Source organism: Anarhichas minor, unplaced genomic scaffold (genome assembly GCF_050575085.1).
Source record: "Anarhichas minor isolate MPS153535 unplaced genomic scaffold, ASM5057508v1 ptg000025l, whole genome shotgun sequence".
Taxonomy (NCBI): Eukaryota; Metazoa; Chordata; class Actinopteri; order Perciformes; family Anarhichadidae; genus Anarhichas; species Anarhichas minor.
In genome coordinates this window covers 1,452,526-1,475,919 of record NW_027466471.1, presented here as the reverse complement: position 1 = coordinate 1,475,919, position 23,394 = coordinate 1,452,526, and the positions used below count along the sequence as shown (strand labels likewise).

Here is a 23,394-nt window from a genome sequence, read left to right as displayed (position 1 = left end):
GGCTCGTAGTGAATGCCCTGCTAGCCCAATATCAATGAAGTAATTACCAATGGCTAGAGATAGGGGTATGAAAAGTGAGTGGGACACGTCCCCACAATGCCCAGAGGAAAGTGTGCCCTCAAACACACACACATTAATATGTGCATTTCCTATGCACACATGATTATAAATTCAGCAGTTTGAATCCATTCATTATTCAGATATTACTACGCTGACTCAGTAATGTCATGTGCCAAACACATTATGAAAGAAGTGACACACACACACACACAACCTCAGGTCATTTTAAACATTTGAGCTCCCACTCCACTGTTAAATACACTGAAGGAGTTATTTTGTGATGTGCATGTGTCGTGATTGACGTTTCCCACGGTGCCTTCCGGCAATCTAGTGGCAAGGGGCGGGACTTTAGTTGCTTTCAATCAGCGGTGGGTGTACGATTTGTGTATAAAAATAGTCGGCTGGTTGTTCATGGTGTCATGAAAAACATGACAATAGCGACAACACGATTGTTTCGGCTGCTGGATGGATTGATGCACCCTGAGGTCCATGTGGCTGCTGTTGTGTACTGTCAGAGCACTTCATGTTACAGACAGCATGAAACATGGTGGATTACTGGCTGTCATGAAACAATTCATAAAGACATCTCTTAGTTCATGATTTTTTCTAAAACAGGGTTATTAATCCTCTAGTCGAGTGAATTATGGAAGTGATGGGAGGCAATTGTTACCGCTAGCCTTCACTTCCATTCTATGCGAGCGCAGGGTCGGAAAAACATTCCATTCACTGGGAAGCAGATCCGTATTCCACCTCTTCTTACCTGGACAAAAACAAACAAGCTACCACAAGATTGTTTCAGCTTTCCGAATGAAGAGGTCCCGACCTGCTACGTGCATCAGCAATGTATTTCTATTGGTCAAAACTGACGCTCACAGTAACTCAATAAGGAGTGACATTGCCCTAAGTAGCGCCCTCCATTTGCCAGAGTTCGCTGGCCTGCTATATGTTAGCTTAGACGTGTTAACATGGAGCGCAACTTTGGTTCACTTTCAGGCAAGTATCGCCTCGCAAGATTTGCACACATGTGACCGGAGTCGACAGACTACACACGTTACCAAAAGATAACAAAAACAAGAAATGGGCCATAACAAAATAAATGTGTTTGAATGGTATATGTGACTCTTATCAAAAGGGACAAAAAGGTCCTGAGATGTGTTTGTATCATGTGGCAGGATTGGTGGGTTTGGCATTGGAGCATTGGAGCATTGCACCCAACCATGCAGGCAGGTCTCACCCAGCATTCGTAGCTATGCCTACGAAAAAGAATACGCCGTAATTCGTAGATATTCCATGAAATAATTTCGTATTTTTAGGCACGTAATGATTAACGAGGAAGTATAAAGACCGCAGCAGCCCGCACATGGTGGCCGGGGGGGAGGTGGATGGGTCCAACAAACGGCGATCCGTCCACCAGGAGACCGCTGATCATTCCCCACGTGAAACGAGAAGTCAACGTTGACTTATTTGTCATGTAACTTGCGTACGTTCCGTAGTTATTTTAACCTAAATGACGATCTTTTCATAAACCTAACTAAGTTATTTCCTGTGAATGACGGAAATTTATTTGGAAAAGACCAGATGCATGTAACAAGTGTTGCTGGCTTTCGTAGGAAAACACACACAAAATGAGGAGGTGGTATGGTAACATATCATACCAACCGTTGTATGAGGATACTTTGATGAGGTAGAGGTGAAGAACTCGGCTGAGTCAGTTTTAAATCGGAGCAATTTGAAGTAGTATATATGACTCTTATCAGAGACAAAAGAGGGTCCTGAGATGTGTTTAGTCAGTGCAATTCATGTGGCAGGATCGGTGGGTTTGGCAGCTAACTTTGGACTCAACCATGCGGTCACACTGAGCACACCATAGACCAGACACGCAACGAGCTAATTTTGTTGAGGTTTAGAAAAGCAATGTCCCTCTTTCTACGGGATCCCAACAAGGACAAAATACTGCATTTACCTTAAAGTGTCAAGAACTAGAGAGAAGAATGTGATTATTTTACAAACCAATACAGTGATTTTCCATGATAATTCGTTATATATTTATAGATCCGAAATATATATATAGAGTCATAGTACCAATCGGTTTGTAGTAATGTGATTAATCGCAAATTTTCAGCACAAAAGCGCAGTATGAAGTGGCATTGAAGGGGTCTAAAGGGAGGTCCTGCGATTACTCGTAGATATGGTGCATGCAGCGTTTTTAACTTGTTTCAATGTTAATTGTTTATACGTTTTCAGCAATAAATCTGTGCTGATAATTAACCAAATCATCGGATAAAGTTATTTTCTGACTCCCCTTTAGATAAATAACAACCGGTGAGAATTCTCCTCAAAAATGCATTAAAAAGACACATCTGTGCAGCGCTGGAAACCAGTGAACATGCAATGGAGCTTGCGTCGGCAAAAACCATGTAAGTGGTTGAACGGTCGGAGTGGCCCGTTAAACATTCATGTTTGTGCTCTTGATTCGGAGGCCTGGGGGAGCGTTGGCATCATTAACATAAATAGATTCTCTTTGATTTCACATGGATTTTCTTGACCACCCCGACTCTGGCCTGTTTCCCCATTGCACAAACACACACACAAACACACACACACACACACACTGAATGGAGACTCACAATCCACAACGACAACTCACCGTGCGGGTTTCCAGAGTTTGCGCGGCGGTGGGATCAGCTCTCTCTTGTTGAGGGGAGCCACTCCGAGGGCCACCTGGATGATGGTGATGAACTTCTTGTACTTCATGGCGCCGCTCAATGGTGCTCTGGCGTCGCGGCGACACCAAGTCGTTCAATCGGTTGCCATGGAGACACCTGCCTCCGGTCGGATGGTCCACCCTTTCCTGTCAGTAGGTGTTTGTGGGCTGCAGGCGCTGAGGAGCGGAGCGCGTCGTCTGGATGCTGAGCGATGCTCGGACCAGACAGAGCAGTGGTGGTGGTGGTGGGGGGGGAGTCAAAAGACAAAACAGCCGTGTACTGATTTGTGTTGAAGCAATACTGTTACATAATCCACATAGAAAATCCCACCACAGGAGGATAATAGTGGCACTAAGCCTCTGGGTGCTCAGAGGGGTAATCCGCCACATCCATCCTCATTTCATTTCCTTTCTTTTATTTTTTTGATTGTGGTTTAAAATAAAAATACATTTCTCCTCGACCAAGAAATCTTGATAACAACTGGCCAGACTGGTACGACAACTGCTGTGGGTATTTAAGAGGAAGACTGTTTTCAGTCAGTGGGTTTCCTGTAGAGCCCCCCTCAGTACGAAGTCTTTTGGAGTCATCATGTTGTTTCTGAGGCCTCACTGTCAGCGGTTATCATCTACTGCAGCACATCGTAGCACTGACAGAAAATATTCATCCAACCCGTAATTACAATATAAAAAATCTCGTACAGACAATTCTGTATTCTCGTACAGAATTTGGCTTCGCAGATTGATCTACTCTAACTCCTATTCATGATAATCACCTCTGTCCCCCACCCAGACCAGACTCTGCAACTTGCCGCCTGTTACTGCCTTTTGGGCCAGGTCGTCCTTGTCAATGACAACTGGTTTTCAATCAACTTATCCGGTGAAATAACATCAATAAATAAAATGCATTTCCAACATTGGTCAATTACATTGGTGGGGTGTTTGGAAGCTCTGGGGAGATATTTAATAAGAGATATAATATCCCACAATCCCATCTGTTTCGCTATTTCCAAGTGCAACATTTTGCTAAATCTAACAACCCTAATTTTCCAAATTCACTGCTAGACTCTGTGTAAGGATATCCTGAACACACCACCAAAGGTAAAAGGAGTTATATCCCAAATATATAAAATAATCAACTCAATTACTGAGACTAACATTGTCAAAATCAAAGTAGATTGGGAAATTGAACTTGACACGAGCATACCAGGTTCATTTTGGAACCAGGCCCTAACGAGGGTCAATAAAAGCTCTTTGTGTGCGCAGTTAAATATACTACGATTCAAGGTACAGCATCGCCTGCACTACCCTAACTCCAAACTTTTGAAAATGTACTCAAATGTAGTGGATGGCTGCAATAGATGTCACAATTCACAAGCAGATTGTACACACATGTTCTGGTTCTGTCCACAACTGACACATTAGATCAAACTTCAATAAATAAACACAAAAACATAATTGCTTTCTCAACCCTCACGAAGGAGAATCCTAAATGGAATTTAGAATTTAAATGATTGGAAGAGACCTCATCCCCCAAACTCCTCTACGTGGTTCAAGGATCTGGTGTTCTTTTTAAAATTGGAGCAATTTAAGTTCTCGCTGCGGGGACGTCCTTAGAAATTCAAATCCACTTGGGGTCCAATCATACAATACTTTGATAAGTTGAAGACTCTCTCTTTAGATGTATAACTCTTTTCTGTTACCTTGGGCTTTTTGAGTGTTTTCTGATTAAGACATGTGGGATATGTTGATGTTCTTATCAGGTTTTAGGAGCCTTCTTAGGATATGTATACAGCTCATTCTGGATGACTCTCAATAGGGGATTTAAGGCATTTTGCGACACAAGACCTCTTTCTTGTTTATGACCAGTGTTGTATACAAAGACTGTAAAAAAGAAGTATATCAACTAGGGGTGGGAATCACCAGAGGTCCCGCGATACGATATCATCACGATACTTAGGTCACAATACGATATTATCACGATACTGCGATATTCTGAGTATTGCGATAACATAGGGCTATGTGTGATTTATTACTTTTTTCAACTTCAAATTATGTCCCCAAAGGAAAACTGTGTCAACATGTTTTATCTAATAAGATAAAGCTTTCAGTCTGTTCATCTCACTTCAATCATTTTTATTGCAGCAAAATAGGATTGTCAAGCAGACAGACTGACCAACAATGTCATAAATGTTGCATGAACCTGACAAACTGAATGTATTACTACATAGTCCAACTTAACTAAATGCAAACGTGTGGACTCAGTATATGAACTATAACTTATATAAGTAGGATATTAGAGTTATATAACTCAGTATAACTTGCGATGCGTGGACGTCGAGGTCAGAGAGACAGTTATGCGCTGCACTCTCCCCATGAGCCTGGCTACTGTTGGCAGATTGAACCCCGTTGTGAGGCCAGATGTCTCTATCTTTGTTTTGACCAACTTCCTACCAATCACGCTGACCTTTGCTGACCTCACCACAAAACAACTCAGCACCATCTAATGGACTGAAAAAGCAATTGATTTATTTTTTTTAATAGTTTATATAATAAAAGATCGATACTTGGCGTCCGTGTATCGATACAATATCGCCACGCAAAATATCGCGATACTATGCTGTATCGATTTTTTCCCCACCCCTAATATCAACACTAACCCTATATATCCTGCTTTATGGTCTGTGTGACTCTAAATGGACCATAATTTACTAAATGAACATCATGCTGTATTGAAGAAGACTTGAAACTAGAGATTGAGACCATAAACTCATGTTTACAATGTTTACTGAGGTAATAAATCAAGAGAGAAGTAGAGTCATTTTCTCATAGACTTCTATACAACCAGAGGAGTCGCTCCCTGCTGGTCAGTAGAGAGAATGCAGGTTTAAAGACACTTCTGCATTGGCTTCACTCAGCAGAACCAGAGGTTGTCGCTTGGTTGAACAACAAGCCAATAGTTAGAGTAGAGATGCATGTCCAAAAGAAAAACCCACATTTCTGGTTGGAGGGAGGAACACACGTAAATTCACCAGAAGAGAATGGCGTCAACGAGGGATTCACTGGAGATGAGGATGCGTCATGGGGTCGTTTTAAATTAATCTGAATATGAACGGCAGCATGTAAACTGGGAATATCAGTGGAATATTCGGGGTGATGTCACTTAACTGCCTGTGCGTTGTCTAAAGTATCTGTTAACATCATTACTGTGATTGCTCATAGAAAACAAAGACAACATTCATCTTTTGATTATTTTAAGACATTTCTCATGGCTTATTCATACACACATATGCAGTATAAAGAGGTGAATGAATTTTCATTTGTCATTTATGGGAATATGGATCTATAATGATTTATGAGGTCAAGTATCATAACACATTTCTTTTGTGTATTAAAATTCCCATAGTTGTAATACATTATATAATTGTTTATGCATTACAATGTGATTATAAGCTACTCTAAGTGCTCATTCTTTGCTTTTTTAAATGTGAAAAATCATAATTAAATCTATGCAAGAATTTTTCACTTTACTTTAAAATGAACATTTAGAGTAACTTATCATCACATTATAACGCATAGGAACACTGATTCTAATGCACTACAAAAAATATGATGTTTTACAACTATGGTAATTATAACACACTGTGATCCTTTCAAAGACATTGTCAGTGAGTCACCAGCAAGTATGAAGTATTACGTTACTTGACCTTATAAGTCATTACAAAATGTTTTCTAATGATTGTTAAAAATCCCTATGAATGTTTATGAGTACTTATAACTATGATTATACAGCGGTCTGAGCAGATTGTAACACGTTGTAAGTTCATAACGCATTATAGACATTAAAGAAGTCACAAAGCTAACAGGGGAGAGTTTACCTGAGGCAGGAGGCCATCTACAGAAAGAACCGGAGCTCCTGCTGGTCTGAGTTCAGTCTGAGCCGGTGCGCACGCACACGCACACACACACACAGTTTGTGCAACAATGCATTGGTCAAATTTGCATGAATAAAGCAAAGACAAAAATTGGGCTTTGCGTTTTGTTAGACTGCTATGAATGAATGAGCGATCCTCTGTGAATGTTCATTGTTGTCATTTTGAGCCGGCCAACAGCATCACACCGTGATTATCGGAGGCTGCAAGTCTCGCTTGGATTTGGGCTGTGTTGATGTTGAGGATAATCCACAGAATTCACTGTCTACAACTTTCATCAAGAATATTTTTTTTTGGGGGGGGGGGGTCTGTGGATAATTTGTTCATTTATTTTCCTCCCATCTCAGGTTTATTGTTATTGCATAATCCACCGAGGGATGGGCTGCTTAAATGGCATTAAATGAAAAAATAAATAATTTGTTCACTCATTGACCCGGAGAGGTTTGAGAAACAACGGATTAAAGAAGTGTGTTTTCCCCTCATGGTTTCAGTGGAAGATGCTGGTTGGTGTGTTGATGGATTAACTGGCGGAAGGAAGAAACGCCAGATTCCCCGGATGAGAAAAAGGGCCATTTGGACAAGAGCTTTGTTCCATTATTCCAGCCGGATTAATAAAAACAGGGATATCACTGTCATAAATGGATGCATGGCAACACACACACACACGCATCACAAGTGAGGGATGTTATCTGACACATGATCCTAATCATGGAGCCAGCAGCAAGAGTGAGGAGGACTGGTGCTGTATGACTGAGGCGGTGTGGGATTGTGTCATGGTTGCATCATAAACTCCTTTGACCTGATTCATCTGTCGCCGTGACACCACCGTGACCTGGCTCTCCGGACAGCATTACTGATCCCTGGGAAACCGAGTGGTGTGACGTCGGAGGAGGCCTACTGGTAAAAACACGCAGCGTACAGTGTGTTAAAGTAGCAAAAAGGAAAATGTCAATTCTATCAGATTAGCTAGTGTCAGTCTGGGGAACAATGTCACTAGTATTGTGTTCTACATAGGCATATTGACTTCCCTCTACTGGCTGAAACGCGCTATTGCAATTAAGTGTGGCTATTGGCTGATCTAGAGGCAGGTGACGCATATGTTACTGTTTATAAATTACCTTTTCAAATAGCCGTATCCCTTTCAATAAGCTAATGCTAATGGCCAACACTAATTGCTAAAGCTAATCATTTATCCTACTTGATAGCATACGTATAGCTAGCGCTAATGCAATCGCTAGCATGTCAACTCAATTTCACAAATGTTTCTACTGTATTTTCATCTAACAGACCCTCACACACTTACACAACCATAATTATTAACTAGCATTAGCAATTAGCATGACATTATTGATAATGGTTAGGGCTACAATCAGCGCTCATTTACAAACAGTCCGGCTAAATGTTTAAGCAACAAAGACCAAGCCTCACAGTTCTTTATGTTCCGTAACTGTAGCATGAAATCATGGTGGAATTAGCAAGCTAGCTAGCTAACTAGCCAGCCGCTAAACAAGTAAGATTGAAGAACTTATAATACTTCATCCACACACTCTTTGTCACAGCGTAAGAAAGCTCATTGCTATCGCCAGGTAATCAGTCACTAACACTGATTCATCACATTTTGGCTGAAGTTCTAGTCCACAGAAAAGAGCAAAAGTAAGAGCATTACTTTGATCGTAATGCTAAACTGGTTTGTCACGACTGGGCGTGTCTTAGCATGCGTCTTGCAAAAATCTAGATAGTATTGCATACATTCCCATCCATGTCTGTTGACAGAGACAAAAGCTTTTCCCACGAGGCACTTAAAGTCTTATTATTGAGATATTTATACATCAGAGAATGGGTCACACTCACAAATGTTCCGATATATTTTCTTCTAAATTTGTACAGAGTAAGAGGATATTTGCTAAAGTCTGATTGGAGAAATATGCCCCAAACCAATGAAGTGTTACCTACATGAAAATATGAATTATTCTTAAAATGGATGCACGTTCCAGTCAATCATTAAGGAAATAAATACATACGCAGTATTTTACCTGGAGAGAAAATTATCATTTATCTGTCTTTGCTTCTGCATTGTGTCACATGCACCTACGGGTGCCCACGAGGGCACTTTGCTAAACCTTGAAACCGTAAACGAGTCTTACAATAGGCTTCATAACTCGACACTCCTTTTCCGACTTTTTACCGATATCAACACTTTGGATTAAGAGGGAGATCCATCTTTGTGGTCATGGTTACAATAACAAACACTTAGTTAAGGTGAGGGAGTGACCACGGTCATGTTTAAAATGAACAAACATTGACTGTTGGTAAGAAACAGGAAGTGGACAGCTGTTCCCTGTGTTAGTCGGATGTTTTGGTGATCCAGCCCTCCAACCTGCGTATTATAACATCACATGACTTCTTCCTTTGTTCCCGTCTTAACTACGATGTCTTAAGCGCAGACATGCAGCACCGGCATGAAGTTAAGTGTGGCCCGGGTCATAAAATATGAAACATGCAGAGTACAGTCCCACATGAGTCCAGTTTGTGGTGCGTATATGGAATATTAAATCATTCATGAAGGAAAGTTACGCTTTCACTGAAGCTTTTCTGACATGTTCATGCAATTAGATAGTGTGGTTCAGCAGTTAAAGCTATGTTAATTTAATTGGGCTGGAATGAAAAGAATATATATTTTTGTTACATAAAATAAAAAATATAAATGACCTGAGGCTAGAAGTAAACAATGAACTCTATACTAAAATCAACCTGAGTACAATCAAAACATTTGAATAAAGAAAGTATCTACAAAGTCTTCTATTGAGAAGCAACTAAACGTTAGAGGGGACACGTCATGCTCGTTCTCAGCTCCGACCTTGTATTTGGGGTTTCTACTACTACACGTCCACACGCTGTAATGTTCACAAACTGTGTGTCTGGATATACCTGTATTCACCGATTAGTATTCTAATGAGCCAGCTGAGCTCGGCGGCACAGTAAAGAAGAAAGGTGAGTTTTTCAAGATATATCCCCTTTAAGTCCCAAAATAATTTGATTTGACTTGGAACCTGTATGGAAGACTCCCCTCTGGCAAAGCCAGTTTCCATCTTCCTGCTCGGTGCCACTGGTGTCTTTCGCTCCATTCAAAAAGGTACAAAAAGAAATGAATTAAATCAAGTTATTGTGAGACTAAAAACTGCGATGCTAAGGAGCGCACAGCAGTCTGATAATCGCGTCTCACGTCTTAGGTTGGCAAGAAAAGAAATGGTTGTTTTTTGTCAAATATTTAATGAAATCAACATGAAATACATATGTACATTTCATTATTATAGAACATGTAGATAACAATACGTATAGATCACTTAGTAAATACAACTGCTGTGGAGTTGTTGTACATTGTGTGTGTGTATATATATATATATATATATACACATACATACACACACACACAGCGTCTTTGGCTCTACTGTCTGCAGGTTGTGAGACAGGTGTGGGACTCAGGAGTAAGGCAGCCCCGATAGGTCCATGTTTGTGTTGAAGATGACGGAGAACTCTTTGGAGAGCAGCTGGTGGAGGCTCACACCGTCGTGAGCGTACACCCAGCGCCCCCCCGTCCAGTCGTAGCGCTTCGGTCCGCTGCAACGACAGACGCGAGGGAATTAGCTGAGACGTTGTGAACCCTCTAAAAGTACCTACATTTATTAATTATTGTGTCAGCGTGACAAAGTACAAACAGGTGACAAGAATACACAATACACAAGAAGTATGATCAGACATCATTATCTGAATATGCTGCTGATTGTTTGTGTGCAAGTGTGAAAGCGTGTCACACGTTCAGATATAAATAACTGTGACCAGAGGGTGTCTGAGGAGGAGGAGGAGGAGAGGGAAATAAATATATGGTATTGGTATTAAAAATATAGTAACTAAGCAAAAATAAACATGCATTTGTTTTTATGCCACTATTTCAGGCGCTCGTCCATTGTGGTAAAAGACTTATCAGACCGCAGTTTAGGACTAATGCTGCGTTCACACCAAACGCGTCGCGAATTATTCGCGCGAGTAGATTACATACAAAGTCTATGCACAGACGCGATGAGACTGGCGCAGCGCGAATTTGCGATGGCGCGGCGCGATGGACGCGAATCCGCGTCAAACGCCAAATCGCCCCAACGCGCGAGTTGAAATTTTTCAACTTCTGCGAAATATTCGCGTTACGCCCCGGTGCGATAGCCTATCAGCGTTGAGTTGCTTCCCCCGTCATCACTGACTTCCTGCCGTTGTTGAATCAGAAATAAATACTGTAGCCGTCTGTGTTCACCCAGAGCTCTACGATACCTCATATCAATAGAGACCGGACCAAACTGTGTGTATAAATGTGTGTGTAAACCATATGGTACAAACAATGAATAGACGCTGCTGTATTTACGTCTACATGACGTTAGTCTGAGTGTTGGTGGAGCTGCTACAATGTTAGCATAGCCTAGCACCGCTCCATCAAAGCTCCATTGAGAAGACAAGTAGCCTACAAATCTGCATCATTACGTAGTTATTTCAGAGTCCCTTTTTGTCGGTTTATTGCCGTTAAATCACAGCCAAATCAGGTTATTTTGTGTTCATACAGCTGTAGTAAACAGCGACCTGTGGCTTGCACAATGTGGCTAGACACAGTGAATACACTTCGATAAAATCCACGGAGCTCCTCTGGACAATATTATGAACCCAGACATGACGGCGTTTAGTTTCCCGGGATATCTGTGACTTCCACAACACGTACTAAGCAGAAATAGGTTATTTTTTCATGGTTAATGGCGGACAGTTGAACAGCTTTCAGGGCGATAAGCCCCGCCCCCTCTCCGGCGCATCCAGCGCGATTCACGCAAATGAACCAGTGTTGGCAACTTGGCGACTTTCTTGCTAAATCTGGCGACTTTCCAAACCCTCATGGCGACTTTTTTTGTCAAAAGCTACTAGCGACAAATCTAGCTACTTTTTCTGGTGTTGTTGGAGACTTTTCTGGTGTTTTGACTCTGACGTGAAAGCACGTACCGTTCGGCACGCGGGAGCTGCCGTGAACCCCTCCGCCTCCTCAAAGGCGATTAGTCTCACAGTAGCCCCTCGTGCAGCAGTCCCAGCTGCAGAAAGAGGAGACCCACACTCTGTGTCCAGACTGCAAATGAATCGCGCAAAGCCACCGCTGGTCCCGCCTCTCTCCCACAGCGCTCATTACAATTATGCAAGTTAGGCGATGACATCATTTAGCGACTTCTAGCGACTTTTAGGACAGCCAATAGCTTCTTTCCTTACTGAGGAGTTGGCAACACTGGAATGAACACTTGGTCCCCGGCGTTTTGACCGGCGGTGCGATGGACGCGAATATGCGACGCGATGAATTCGCGACGCGTTTGGTGTGAATGCTGCATAAGACAAACTAAGATGCCGGGACATTTAGCGGGGGAGTGGGGCTATTTCTATTTGTTTTCCTGGTGATCAGCACATCTGGGTGATGTGGTCGATTGTGCGTTAGCATGTTGGGACGTGTGGCCAGCTCTTTCTCTCTCGCCGATGAAGCTGCGGTCGGGTCTCGCAGCTCGTTCGGGTTTCCGTTCGTGCTAGCCAACGAGCGGTAAGCTAACAGCGTGCGGGTAAAAGTTTCCGGGCTGAACTCGCGTTGTTTGGAATCATCGTTCGAATCGTTGGCGCGCTCAGACAGGTACGGCTAAGTGGATTTCCAGAGCTGGGAATCCTTTTCTCTTTGGTTTTGACTTTGTTTGGTCAGCGAGGCTTGCTGCACAGACCAGACAGCTGCAGACAGATGCTGGTGTTGCAGAGGGCGCTTCCTCCTACGAGGGCGCTGAGGCAGGCAAAGTGAGAAGCACTGTGTGTGGCGGTGCGTGATGCGCGTGTCGCACTCAGTGCGGAACCGAACATCCGGCTCTCGTGTGTGTGTGTGTGTGTGTGTGTGTGTGTGTGTGTGTGTGTGTGTGTGTGTGTGTGTGTGTGTGTGTGGAGGTCAGGTGTGTCTCTCACCTGGTGGGAGAAGAAAGCCAGATCTGTCTGTTGGGCGTCTGTTTGTTGATGACGTAGGTGCCGTGGTCTCTGCCCACCTTCACTGTGAGCACTCCACTCTGTACAGGAACACGATTCAACAACAGACAACAAACCCTAATATTATTACATCTTAGAGGGGTTTTACTTTCACATTAGGACATACCGATATTGCCTGAGGGACACTTTTTGAGGAATTAGTCTTTGGAAATGTACTAATTGACTTATTATTCACACAATTTAAATTACATTTTTATCTGGAATACAGTTAAAATTAATAATTGTTTTATTTGTATATTTTATTGTTTATATTTATTTATTAGTAAGTGAAATCCCACGTAGAACAGGCAGCTATACTAGGGCTGCACCTTAATTATTATTACATTTTTTTAAAATCAATTATTCTAAAGTTTCTTTTTTTGATACATCGACGTGCGTTGAGGTGCCGTAAGAGTGGCTGCACTCGGCCAAAGCATGAATTCCCCCAGAGAATAAGCTGCAGTTAAAATGTGGACGTATTTTAGACCATCATCAGAGCAGCACAACTGTACATAAAGCATAGTACATTGAATCAACGTTACTATTCAACATCTTTCTATACTTCTGTCTTCAGTCTAGCGCTGGAGACCGGACGTCGTAAGCCTAGCTTAGCATAAATACTGGAAACAAGGGGAAACAGTTAGGCTAACTGTTCTATCTGTACCAGGCGGCAACCTCTGGGTCAGAAAAGTGAAGCCGATGCAGAAGTGTCTTAAAACTTTCATTCTCTCTAGTGTCCACCAGGGGGCGACTCCTCTGGTTGTATAGAAGTCTATGAGAAAATGACTACTCCTCTCTTGATTCATTACCTCAGTAAACATTGTAAACATGAGTTTATGGTCTCAATCTCCAGTTTCAAGTCTTCTTCAATACAGCATGATGTTCATTTAGTACATTATGGTCCATTTAGAGTCACACAGACCATAAAGCAGAGTGTGCTTTAGGGCGGGGCTACACAGTGATTGACAGGTTGCTACAACAGCTGTATACGGCATCTTAACATCACTCCTCCACAGTCCAAATATGGTCACTAACGTTCACTGGCTGCAAAAAACCTTGCCGAACTAGAGGCTTCAACACTGCAGTCCAGAAACCAACAGTCACACATGATTTGTCTGTGTTTTTAGGGGGAGGTCTTTGAAGCCCCTCTAACAGGGCTGTACTCTGAAGGATGGAGGATTGCACTTAATGGTTCGAAACCAAAAAGGCACGAGGAGGTGAAGAGTTGACTGCTTCTTCTAGATTATTCCATGAAGATTTACTCCAGCACCTCTCCGAGACCCTCTGCAGAGTGCGGCAATGCCCCTGGCTTTTATTTAGCCAGCACAGTTACAGCTCTCTTGACTCTGCTCCGAGTGTGTGTGTGTTGTTTATGGCGCCATGTGTCACTGCAGCTAGTTGAAAAAGGGTGTCAGCTGCCATGATTGGAACACTGGCCAATCAGTCAGAGCCAGCAGCGACAGCGCTGTCCAACCAAAACGATTACACACACACACACACACACACACACACACACACACACACACACACACACACACACACACACACACACACACACACACACACACACACACACACACACACACACACACACACACACACACACTTTATTAATCAACCTCTCATGGACCACTGACAGGGTGGACGATGTTGCAGGGGAGAAGCGGTGGAGACGGATGGAAGAAAGAAAAAGAGACAGGACGGTGACGGTCACATGGACCCGTGGAGTGGACGTCCCAGAGCAAATCTCAACAGTGACGGGACAGACTCACTACAGACAGACAGGAGGACAGTGCAGTGTGACGGTAATGCCGGGAAACAGGAAATGCACCTTTCACTCCACGCATGCACTCTGCTTAAAACACAAACAACACATCTCAGTCAGCGAGACGGCCTCCACATCAGCAGCAGCTGTTACCAGGCCTGGGTGTGACGGCCCCGAGCATCGGTGAAGAAAGGCCGACACACAGACGTCAGTGTAAACCGTCAAAGATTCTAAATGTCATCCTTTTGTTTTGTTACCGTCATTTGTAGTTATTTGCATTAAAAACAATTCAAATAATTAGGAAATAAACAATTTTTTAAAATCTCAGCATTAATAGTTTTCATGACGTATTACAAGCTGCTTAGAGCTAGTGTTGGAATAAATCCCTCTCTAATACCTATTTTATGTTGCTGTGAAAACATCTGTATATATATTCAGGTTTCTTGCCAAAAACTAAATTTTACAAGATTACATTTGAACACGTCACAATGTCATTATTTACCTTCGCCCCGTACACTCATTGTTAAGGCTTGCATACATCATATGTCAATACAACCTCCGTTAGCGTTAGCCGTTAGCTCCCTTAAAAGCAGGACTGTGCTCGGGAATAATGTCACGGCTCTTTATCCTATAAAAATATTTCCCTCATGGTGGTGCTAGAGGACAAGTCAGAGCATTACCGAAGTCAGTGTAGACTGCAGAGCAACACCTCTTTATAGAGAGGCCATGAGGCGGCAGCGATGCTAAGCTACCCTAACCTTAACCTCACCCTAACCGAAAACCAAGTCTTCACCCTAAAATGTAACTATTTGAAGTTGGTGAGAAGAATGTTATCAAAATTGATAGAAATAAAAAAGTGAACTCCCATACTGCAAAGAAAGCTAAAGCTGCTCTGGCTTGTCACTGTCTCCTGCTCTCTGGTCCTCTCTACCTGTCCCTCCGTCCTGAATGTGTCTCCTCCTCTCTGATGAGTCAGCGTAGGTCTCTCACTGTTTCTGTGCATCTCCGGGATTTACAGTTTTTAAGCCTCCAGCCAGATAAACTTGAGTTGTCTGCCAGCGAGAACAGACTAAGTGTGTCGATTCTACTGGGCAAGAAATCAATCAGGCAACAGAGCCCGGCAGCAGGCCTCGCCTGAAAGAGCTTTATGGAGCATGGAGGGGTAACGGGCTGTGAACAGCCCACACCTACAGCCCCTCTACCAACACCCCTACAGCTCACTCTCCTCAGGCCAGTGAAAGTTTGAGAGCCTGCTGGGACACAAAGTTCACGTCCTTTTTTTTGTACAAACTGCTTGTTTTTCTTTCCGGATCTGCTGTTTTGATTTACAGAATATGATTTTACAGGGCAAACATTTCCAGAAGCATCAGATGTTCCGATGAAGGCTGTGATATGTGTAATAAAATAATGATATAACTATAGCCATGTGTTTATGTTAACTCACAATGTATTCAGGCTACCAGGTAGAGGACACAGAGCACCGTGGCCATTCAACTCATCCAGAGTAACGAGCAGAATGATTTGTGCAAAGAACTTGCATCGATGATTTTCAGTCATCATGTTTCATATTTTATGAGCCGGGCCACACTTAACTTCATGCCGGTGCTGCATGTCTGCGCTTAAGACATCGTAGTTAACTCCAGCTTCTTGAGGACTTGTTGCAGCCCTACTACACGTGGATTTATAGTAACCAGGATACTGCGGGTCATGTGAACACGTCCTCCGATTTACAGTGATGGGCTGAAAAAGAAACCATGTATGTCGGTTGAAATCCAACCGCGGTGTTGTTAAACCAGTCTGGAGATGCAGCGAGTAGAAGAGCTACGAGTAAGTTAAAGTAACTACACTAAAGTCAGCTAACAGCTAGGTTAATTCATTCAGGAAGTGCCCTGTCCTAGAGCTGCTGTGGGAACACTTCACTTTGCTAGACTACAGAAAACTTGTAATGCGCTGCAGAGGGATTTATGTTTGGTTATCGTACTGTCTATGTAGTGAGGTGGCTCACACAGACACTGGAATTGAAAAGATGCAGCTTTCTATACTGTAAACTGTCGCAGTCTGATTTTTAAACAGGGCTTTCTAAATAAAAAGGGGGTTGAGAATTATATGAAAACTATATGGATAAGTAGCTACGTCATGTAGAAAATTGAGGACGCGATTCACTGAGACGCGTTGAGAATCGCTGTGCTTTGAAATCGTTCGACAGGCGGCGAATTCGTAATGGACTTGTGTGTGTGTTGAGGGGGTGCGGACAGACGACCGTACAACCCGACATCATGTCTCCGGCCATGAACCTGCTAATAGTGGGTATAAATACTAAGTACTGCAGTCAGATGATCCAAAGTGACCTTAACAACGGAAATAGACGGACTTACGGAGTAGACAACGTCGTAGTCCGCTCCAGTGAAAGCTTCATCCATCAGGTCCTCAAAATAATCGGTCAGGGCGTCCATTGTCTCCTCTGCCAGCTTGTCATACGCGCCTTCAGACAGCTCACTAGTAGAGGGCGACGCAAAGCTACATATTAGTTCTAAACATTTAATCCGGACATGGCGATGCTGAGAGAATAAAAGTGTGGGCCACCTTTTCTGCACATGCGGGGGGTTCTCCAGCCTCGGTGGTGTCAAGTGGATGTTCTTGTTCCACCTAACACCATCAGCTCTGCTCTCCAACCGCTGAGGACAGACAGTAAACAACAAGGACTCATTAGTTATCATCAGAAGTGTATGTGTCCATTGCTCTGCTGCGTATGCACCATGTAGAATATTTACCGTCAACTTTGATATAACTTTATCTCATGGAGTTTCACATAAAAATAGATGATAAGGGAATCTGTGAGTTATTTCCTTCGTACAAATCCTTAAACTGTCAAACTTCTGAATGGAGTCTGGTCCGGAAGCAGAACTTAACTTACTTTGTTTTGAGGATGACGGATGGGATGCAGCGCGTGCGTGGTAAGCGGACGAACCCCCGTCAGGTGAGACAAGCTCCTGAGCTAGAATATTAAACAACGTAAACATGCGGGTCAATACACAGAGTCACTGAGCTGCGATATATGACGCAACAACTGACGTTAGCTTACTAGCGTTAGGTGACGCCGTTAGCTAACGTCGGCTACATAACAGGAACTGTGTCGTGCGTCGGCGTTACCTGGTTAAACAGGTTCCTGGTGCTCTGCGATGTCAGCATGTTGAGCTGTGCGTTCGCGAGGTGACATATCACGTGCGAATAAATACAAGGCGTTCTAGTGAGAAAGAGCATAGTAGTAGTAGTACACCAGAGATGCGCTCTATGTGCACAGAGTTCACGCCGCCGTCCTGTGTTTTTTTTTTTCCTTCTTCTTCGTGTATATTGGCACGCCGCCACTTAACGTTCAATGTCCATACTGCCACCTAGTGGATGGGAGTGTACGCGCCTCTTCTTCTTTTTCATCGGTTGCGGCGGAAAAGTCAATCAATGACCTCCTAACGTCCATTCCTAACCACTTTTCCTTGACCTCTATTAAAACGTCATGGGGTCAAGGAAAGATGTGTCATGAGGAGTTAGGAAAAGACAACTGTGGTGTTCAGAGAAAACAAGTCCGACTACAGTTTCACTAAGCACGTCATTATGATGCGACGGCGGATGTCACTGAAGTAGGTCTGCCATGGAAAACTACAACGAAGGACTACAAAAAGCGCAACTAAAACATGACCCCATGAAATCTATTGTTCTGTTGCATGCAGGCTTTATGAAGAGCTTCTTCTGTGAGAGGCTGTTCAATATCAATATTTCCTTTGTGCAATAATGTTGATTCAATTGTTTGGGTATATTTAACAGTTTAATAATCTATCAGGCCTAGCTTGTTTTGTTTTTACTGACGCTTCTTGTTATTGAGAATTTGTTCATTGACAGTTTGCTATATTAACTGATCATTTTATTTCGTTTTTCTAAACTTATTTGTTACATGTTTGAAGTAAATAAATACATATGAAATGAAACGTAAGGATTTGTCACTGTCTGTTCATATTTATCAACATTAATCCCACTACTTTATGACTGTATGAGTATAATTGTTAAACCTGTGTATGATAAGTATATCGTTTGTTTTCATGGGCGTCGCTTTAAATTTTGCTGCCACAAGGAATTGTGGGGCGGAATTTTGTAAACGAAGGTTCAGCATTTCCTATGCTAAAGGAGACGACACAAAATTTGTACAAAGAGACACAAATGACAACAAAAAGACCCAAAATAGACCCAAAATTATAACACAAAGAGATATAAAGAAGGCCAAAATACACAAAAATGACCGCACAGAGACACAAAGCCAAAAAAAAAACACACACAAAATGAAAACAAAAAGACACAAAATTATTACAAAGAGATACAAAACGACCAAAAGAGACAAAATGACCACAAAGAGACATAAAATAACTACAAAGAGATCCAAAGTCGGTGTGTCTTGCTCCTACAGTAAGTACAGTAAGTGGTGGGGCCTCTGGCCCATGGGGGGCCCCCTTGTCTCATAATCCACCCATGTACACATACAGTTATTTTAACCCAGAGACAGCAGCCTGTACACACACAGTGTGAATGTGGAACCATCTCACCGACAGTGTCAGCATTCAGGACATTAAAGATGTATTGCAGGGTTCCTGTCAACAACGCTTCATTTAATTTCTCCACCATGCCATTATTAGGATTTTTACATCAGTCTCAGTTTCATGTGTACCTGAAACAACCACAAACACGACGTCATCATATTCATGCTACGTCACAATGTACCTAAAGCGTTAAAGAGGAGAACGGAGGTTGTGTCTGTTCACCAATACCTGCTCTGTTACTTACAACCAAACTGCAGACCAGCTTCACTCCCACCGTCATTATTCATGACTCTGCAGCCGTCCTACCGGTGGTTAGCCAATCAGTGCGCTCTCAGCTGGTGAGATGTGTCGGGCCCTCGTCTGATTGGCCGGCAGCTTCTCTGGTGAGGGCCGGGCACCGAGAGATCAGTGGAGGATCTCTGACCCAGACCTCTGCTGAGGGGATCCATTGGACAGGATGTGGTGGTGGTGGGGGGGAGTTAAAGCCGAGTGATCTCATTAGAAGGGAAACTTTCACTAACCCGTAACTGTCATTCATAGATTAGATTAGATCTGTGTCGAGGCAGAGGTCCCGGGTTCCGCAGGCCGACACAAGATCTAATGCTTGCTGCAATTGATTCTAAAGACTGTTATAATCCGTTTACTATTAATAGTCACATGTTATGTATGAAAAACAGAGTTGCATTTCTGCTGACCTTTTTCCCAAAGCGTGCCATAGTGGACATTTTTTCACTCTTCCACTCTCAGGCAGCCATTAGCAACAAGTTGCAGAGAGATTTTAAAAGTCACAACCACACAATGATGATTTAAGTCTGACAAAAAGAACCTGAGAATAATGTGGGATTTGTGGTAAATGAGTTGTTATTTTTAATTAATATTATTCTATTAATTTAAAAGGAAATGTTTGATGGCACATAATGGAAGTTGTTAAACTATAAATAGGAACAAGAAGAAGCACCATGAATGAACTGTTGAGCAGTTATTTAGGGATGCATTTATTGAGGAATAAATGTGATTATGCAAAAATCTGTCCTAATGCACTGCGTTCATTGTAAACTGCAACAATAAATAATAAATGCATCACTAATGCATTGCATACAAAAAATACGTATTTATTATTTTAGTTAATAATGAACGTGGCACATTGCCAAATAATGTTGCATAATCTAATTTATTACACATTTATTTATTATAAATGTATCCCTGAATCACAAAAGTAGTTGCATTTTTATTCAATTTTTTTTATTTGTATGCATCGATGTGTATTACTATACATAGGGCATCAAGATCATTGGCTTGCTTTTTCCCAGTGGACACGTTTCCCTTTACTGATGCAATCAGTGGTAATCAATAATCTATGAGCAGTGCAACAGAGCCGTGCCATGTGGAGCTTTCGGCGTGCACTTTTCCACAAGCTACCGGGAACACGCCGGGAGCTCCACAGACGCAAACACTGAGATGGATCCACCGCTGATGTGACCCCGTAGCTCTTCAAGGCCGGCGTGTGGTGCATTTGCCGTCACGTTATCGTAAATTCGTGACAAAGACGTTAATCAAAACAGTACAACTTGACATTGTATAGTCCTTTTGTATTTATTACAAAATATATCCAAAATATTTGCCATCCGCTAGACTCACCATCACTGAATTCATTTCACCCACATTACATTTTGAAGCACCAACGGTGCACGCTCACTCCACATTTCCAGAGTTTGCATTCGTGTCAGTAGCTCCGCATTCGGTACTGTAGGGAGTACGCCCCCTAGTGTTCAAAGCAAGGAAATGCACCTCCTCGCGGATGAACGATGTGTTAGCTGCTAACGTTTGTTGGAGCAGACGCTATTTTCTTTTTCAGCCCATTTCGCCACCGCAGAAATGGGAGACATGCTAATGTCAGTTTTTCGCCGCTTTGTGAAATATATATTTTAAAAAAAAGATGTATGGACCGCTATGCGTGTAATGCACTCTATATGTTACACAGCTAGCATGCTGTTAGCTAAATGTGCCATGGAACTTTTCAAACATTCTTCGAGCAGTTAACAATTTGCTAAGATAGCATTTCATGTTAACATTTCATGATAGCATCTCATTCTAAGAGGAAGATAGCATTTCATGCTAACAGGCCCACATGTGCACACATGTTTATATCGAAACCCGATGCACAAGTTCGTATTTTTGACCAACCCTCGAGGTAAATTCCGGACCAAAATAAAAACAAAAAACAGAGGGAGGAGTTTTCCATTCCTGTAGGAATGAATGGATCAGTTGACTCACTTACGTACACAGAGCTATGCGGGAACGAGGCGTAATCTACTTTAAAATGAAGACTGTTTGCATCATCACACAGCGACAACAGCACTTTGTCTCGATTAAAACACCTACTTCTTCAACACTGTTCTTTAAAGTCATTTTCTTTGGTTGTGGAAATGCAGTGCGGAGGTGAGTTGAGCCACTGGTTTTGCTTCTTTATGATGATCATACAGTATAATCCCAACATGCTAATGATTTGTTGCATGGTCCCCTTAGCAGTACAAGCACCTGAAGCATTATTTATTTATCCTCCCTCCTACCCTGATTTTGTCCTCACCTGTGCAGGAGATGAACTCAGCACTGTTGAGTGAGGCTTGCAGTCCAAACAATCAATCATTCATATGCATTCATGCAGCCAGTCGTGGTTAGTCTGTCTGCCTCGCTGTGGTTGAACCTAGCACTCACAACTGGAACACTATGCGCCCTCGTTAGCGTCACATACACACCCTGATGAAGACTTTAAATGATGAAGAGTCCGCAGTAGGCAGCATTCCTTTGTGTCTGTGTTCACGATGCTGCATTTGGCAACAGGACAGCAGAAATATTTCATTTGTACTCAAACTGTCCGTTTCCAAAAAAAAAAGCTGATAGCATTCCTAAATGTGGAAATAAAAGATGACAGTAATTAACTGCTCTGCTTCGAGCCCCGTGAAACAGAAAATTAATATATGGTTTTCATATCCAGCATAGAGATTGGTCAAAGAGCACTTGGAAGACATCTGGGGTCTTTTGTCTTGATGAATGATTAGTCCCTTTCACATTGTCCATATTTCCCCGGGTGTACTGGTCCCTCAGGTGACCTGGTCTCACTGAAGGAGGCCGGGCTCCCCTCGGGCTCTCAGGAGGCCTTCTTGGTGCAGGTTCCTGGAGTCTCCTGTAGGTTCACCTTGGATCTGCAGACGGAACAGATCAGTTTCCATCATGCTGTATGTCAAATACACACTGGTTATAAATAATGTTTCTTATTATTAAAGAGTATCTATAGGCTGTAAATGGTGCGATAAGTGTCCAATGCATATGTATAGGCAGCTCATAGCTGACTAAGGCTTAAACAGGTGTTTAAACCCACGTTAGTTTGTGTTATCTGGACCACGAGGACTGGCCAGTCTTTGCCTGAACCATGAATAAATGCGCCTGGATCACGAGTATTATAGTGTCTCTTAGTTTAAGTGCTGTTATCTCAAAACCTAAAAAGGGAAAAAATATATAAGCTCAAGCTTGAAATGCTACAATAAGTATACAATTCATACGTAAATGTCCCTGTAAAGAAATGTAAAGAAAGAAAGCCGTTGGCAGAGATCGATGTTTTAGATCTTCAAAATATTTAAAAGATGTTATGTGTAAGATTTCAGACTCCATCCAACTGAAACTCCTCCCGTGTGGGAGGACTACGATGGCCAACGCCAATCTAGAACCCGTGTTTGGTTTGTCTGTAAATGGACGTTCGTTTGCTCTTACCTGTTGTGTGTCATGTGACTCTTGACCAGGTGGCCGGCAGCCAGAGCAGACATCAGTGAGAGCTCTCCAGCCAGCACGGTGGCACACACGACCCTGGCCAGCTGCCGGGCGTTGTCCCCCGGACATTCCTGACTGGCTCCCTGCACGCCCAGCATCTGCACACACACACACACACACACACATGAATGAACACTTCAGGAAGTTAGCTAAATAGATTGCATTGATTCTAGCAGGATTTATATGTTGCTGTATTATTATTGTGTGTGTACCTGGAGGCAGGCTTGCTGGGGGGGCAGGCTGGTGCCTCCTCCTACGGTGCCCAGCTCTATGGAGGGCATGGTGCAGGTGATGTAGAGGTCCTCCCCCGTTGGCCCCGACGCCTCCATCAGGGTGATGCAGTTACTGCTGCCCACCGACTGGGCCGGATCCTGGAGGAGCCACCCACACACACACACGTTAACACAGGAAACACAAGAATACATAGAAAGTAAAAAGGCCGCACGATAGAACTACTTT

At 42.8% G+C, this 23,394-nt stretch overlaps 3 protein-coding genes across 6 annotated transcripts in view; all 3 read right to left on the bottom strand.

The window, feature by feature from the left end:
- tjp2b (tight junction protein 2b (zona occludens 2)) overlaps window positions 1-3,684 on the bottom strand; it is a 108,435-nt gene extending 104,751 nt beyond the window's left edge. The window contains exon 1 of the mRNA XM_076099518.1: window positions 2,708-3,684. Coding sequence (XP_075955633.1) covers window positions 2,708-2,814 — 107 coding nt within the window. The 5' untranslated portion in view covers window positions 2,815-3,684. The remainder of the gene's footprint in view (window positions 1-2,707) is intronic.
- Window positions 3,685-9,943: 6,259 nt separating this feature from the next.
- On the bottom strand, window positions 9,944-18,005 carry fxn (frataxin). 4 transcript variants are annotated; one of them, XM_076099077.1, is made up of 7 exons: window positions 17,678-18,005; window positions 17,442-17,522; window positions 17,111-17,202; window positions 16,903-17,044; window positions 16,121-16,267; window positions 12,706-12,803; window positions 9,944-10,311 (listed from the first exon to the last, which is right to left on the bottom strand). In XM_076099077.1, exons 1-7 carry the CDS (start codon window positions 17,786-17,788, stop codon window positions 10,173-10,175), a joined length of 810 nt encoding a protein of 269 aa, XP_075955192.1. In that variant the 5' UTR covers window positions 17,789-18,005; the 3' UTR covers window positions 9,944-10,172. The 4 variants fall into 4 exon arrangements, with proteins under 4 accessions (XP_075955192.1, XP_075955193.1, XP_075955194.1 ...); XM_076099078.1 differs by having other exon boundaries at window positions 16,903-17,023; window positions 17,678-17,981; XM_076099079.1 differs by lacking the exon at window positions 16,121-16,267 and having other exon boundaries at window positions 17,678-17,961.
- Window positions 18,006-20,437: 2,432 nt separating this feature from the next.
- LOC142957452 (3-hydroxy-3-methylglutaryl-coenzyme A reductase-like) overlaps window positions 20,438-23,394 on the bottom strand; it is a 12,073-nt gene continuing 9,116 nt past the window's right edge. Inside the window, exons 18-20 of the mRNA XM_076099292.1 lie at window positions 23,148-23,306; window positions 22,879-23,033; window positions 20,438-22,313 (exon numbers count right to left, since the gene is read on the bottom strand). Coding sequence (XP_075955407.1) covers window positions 22,259-22,313; window positions 22,879-23,033; window positions 23,148-23,306 — 369 coding nt within the window. The 3' untranslated portion in view covers window positions 20,438-22,258. The remainder of the gene's footprint in view (window positions 22,314-22,878; window positions 23,034-23,147; window positions 23,307-23,394) is intronic.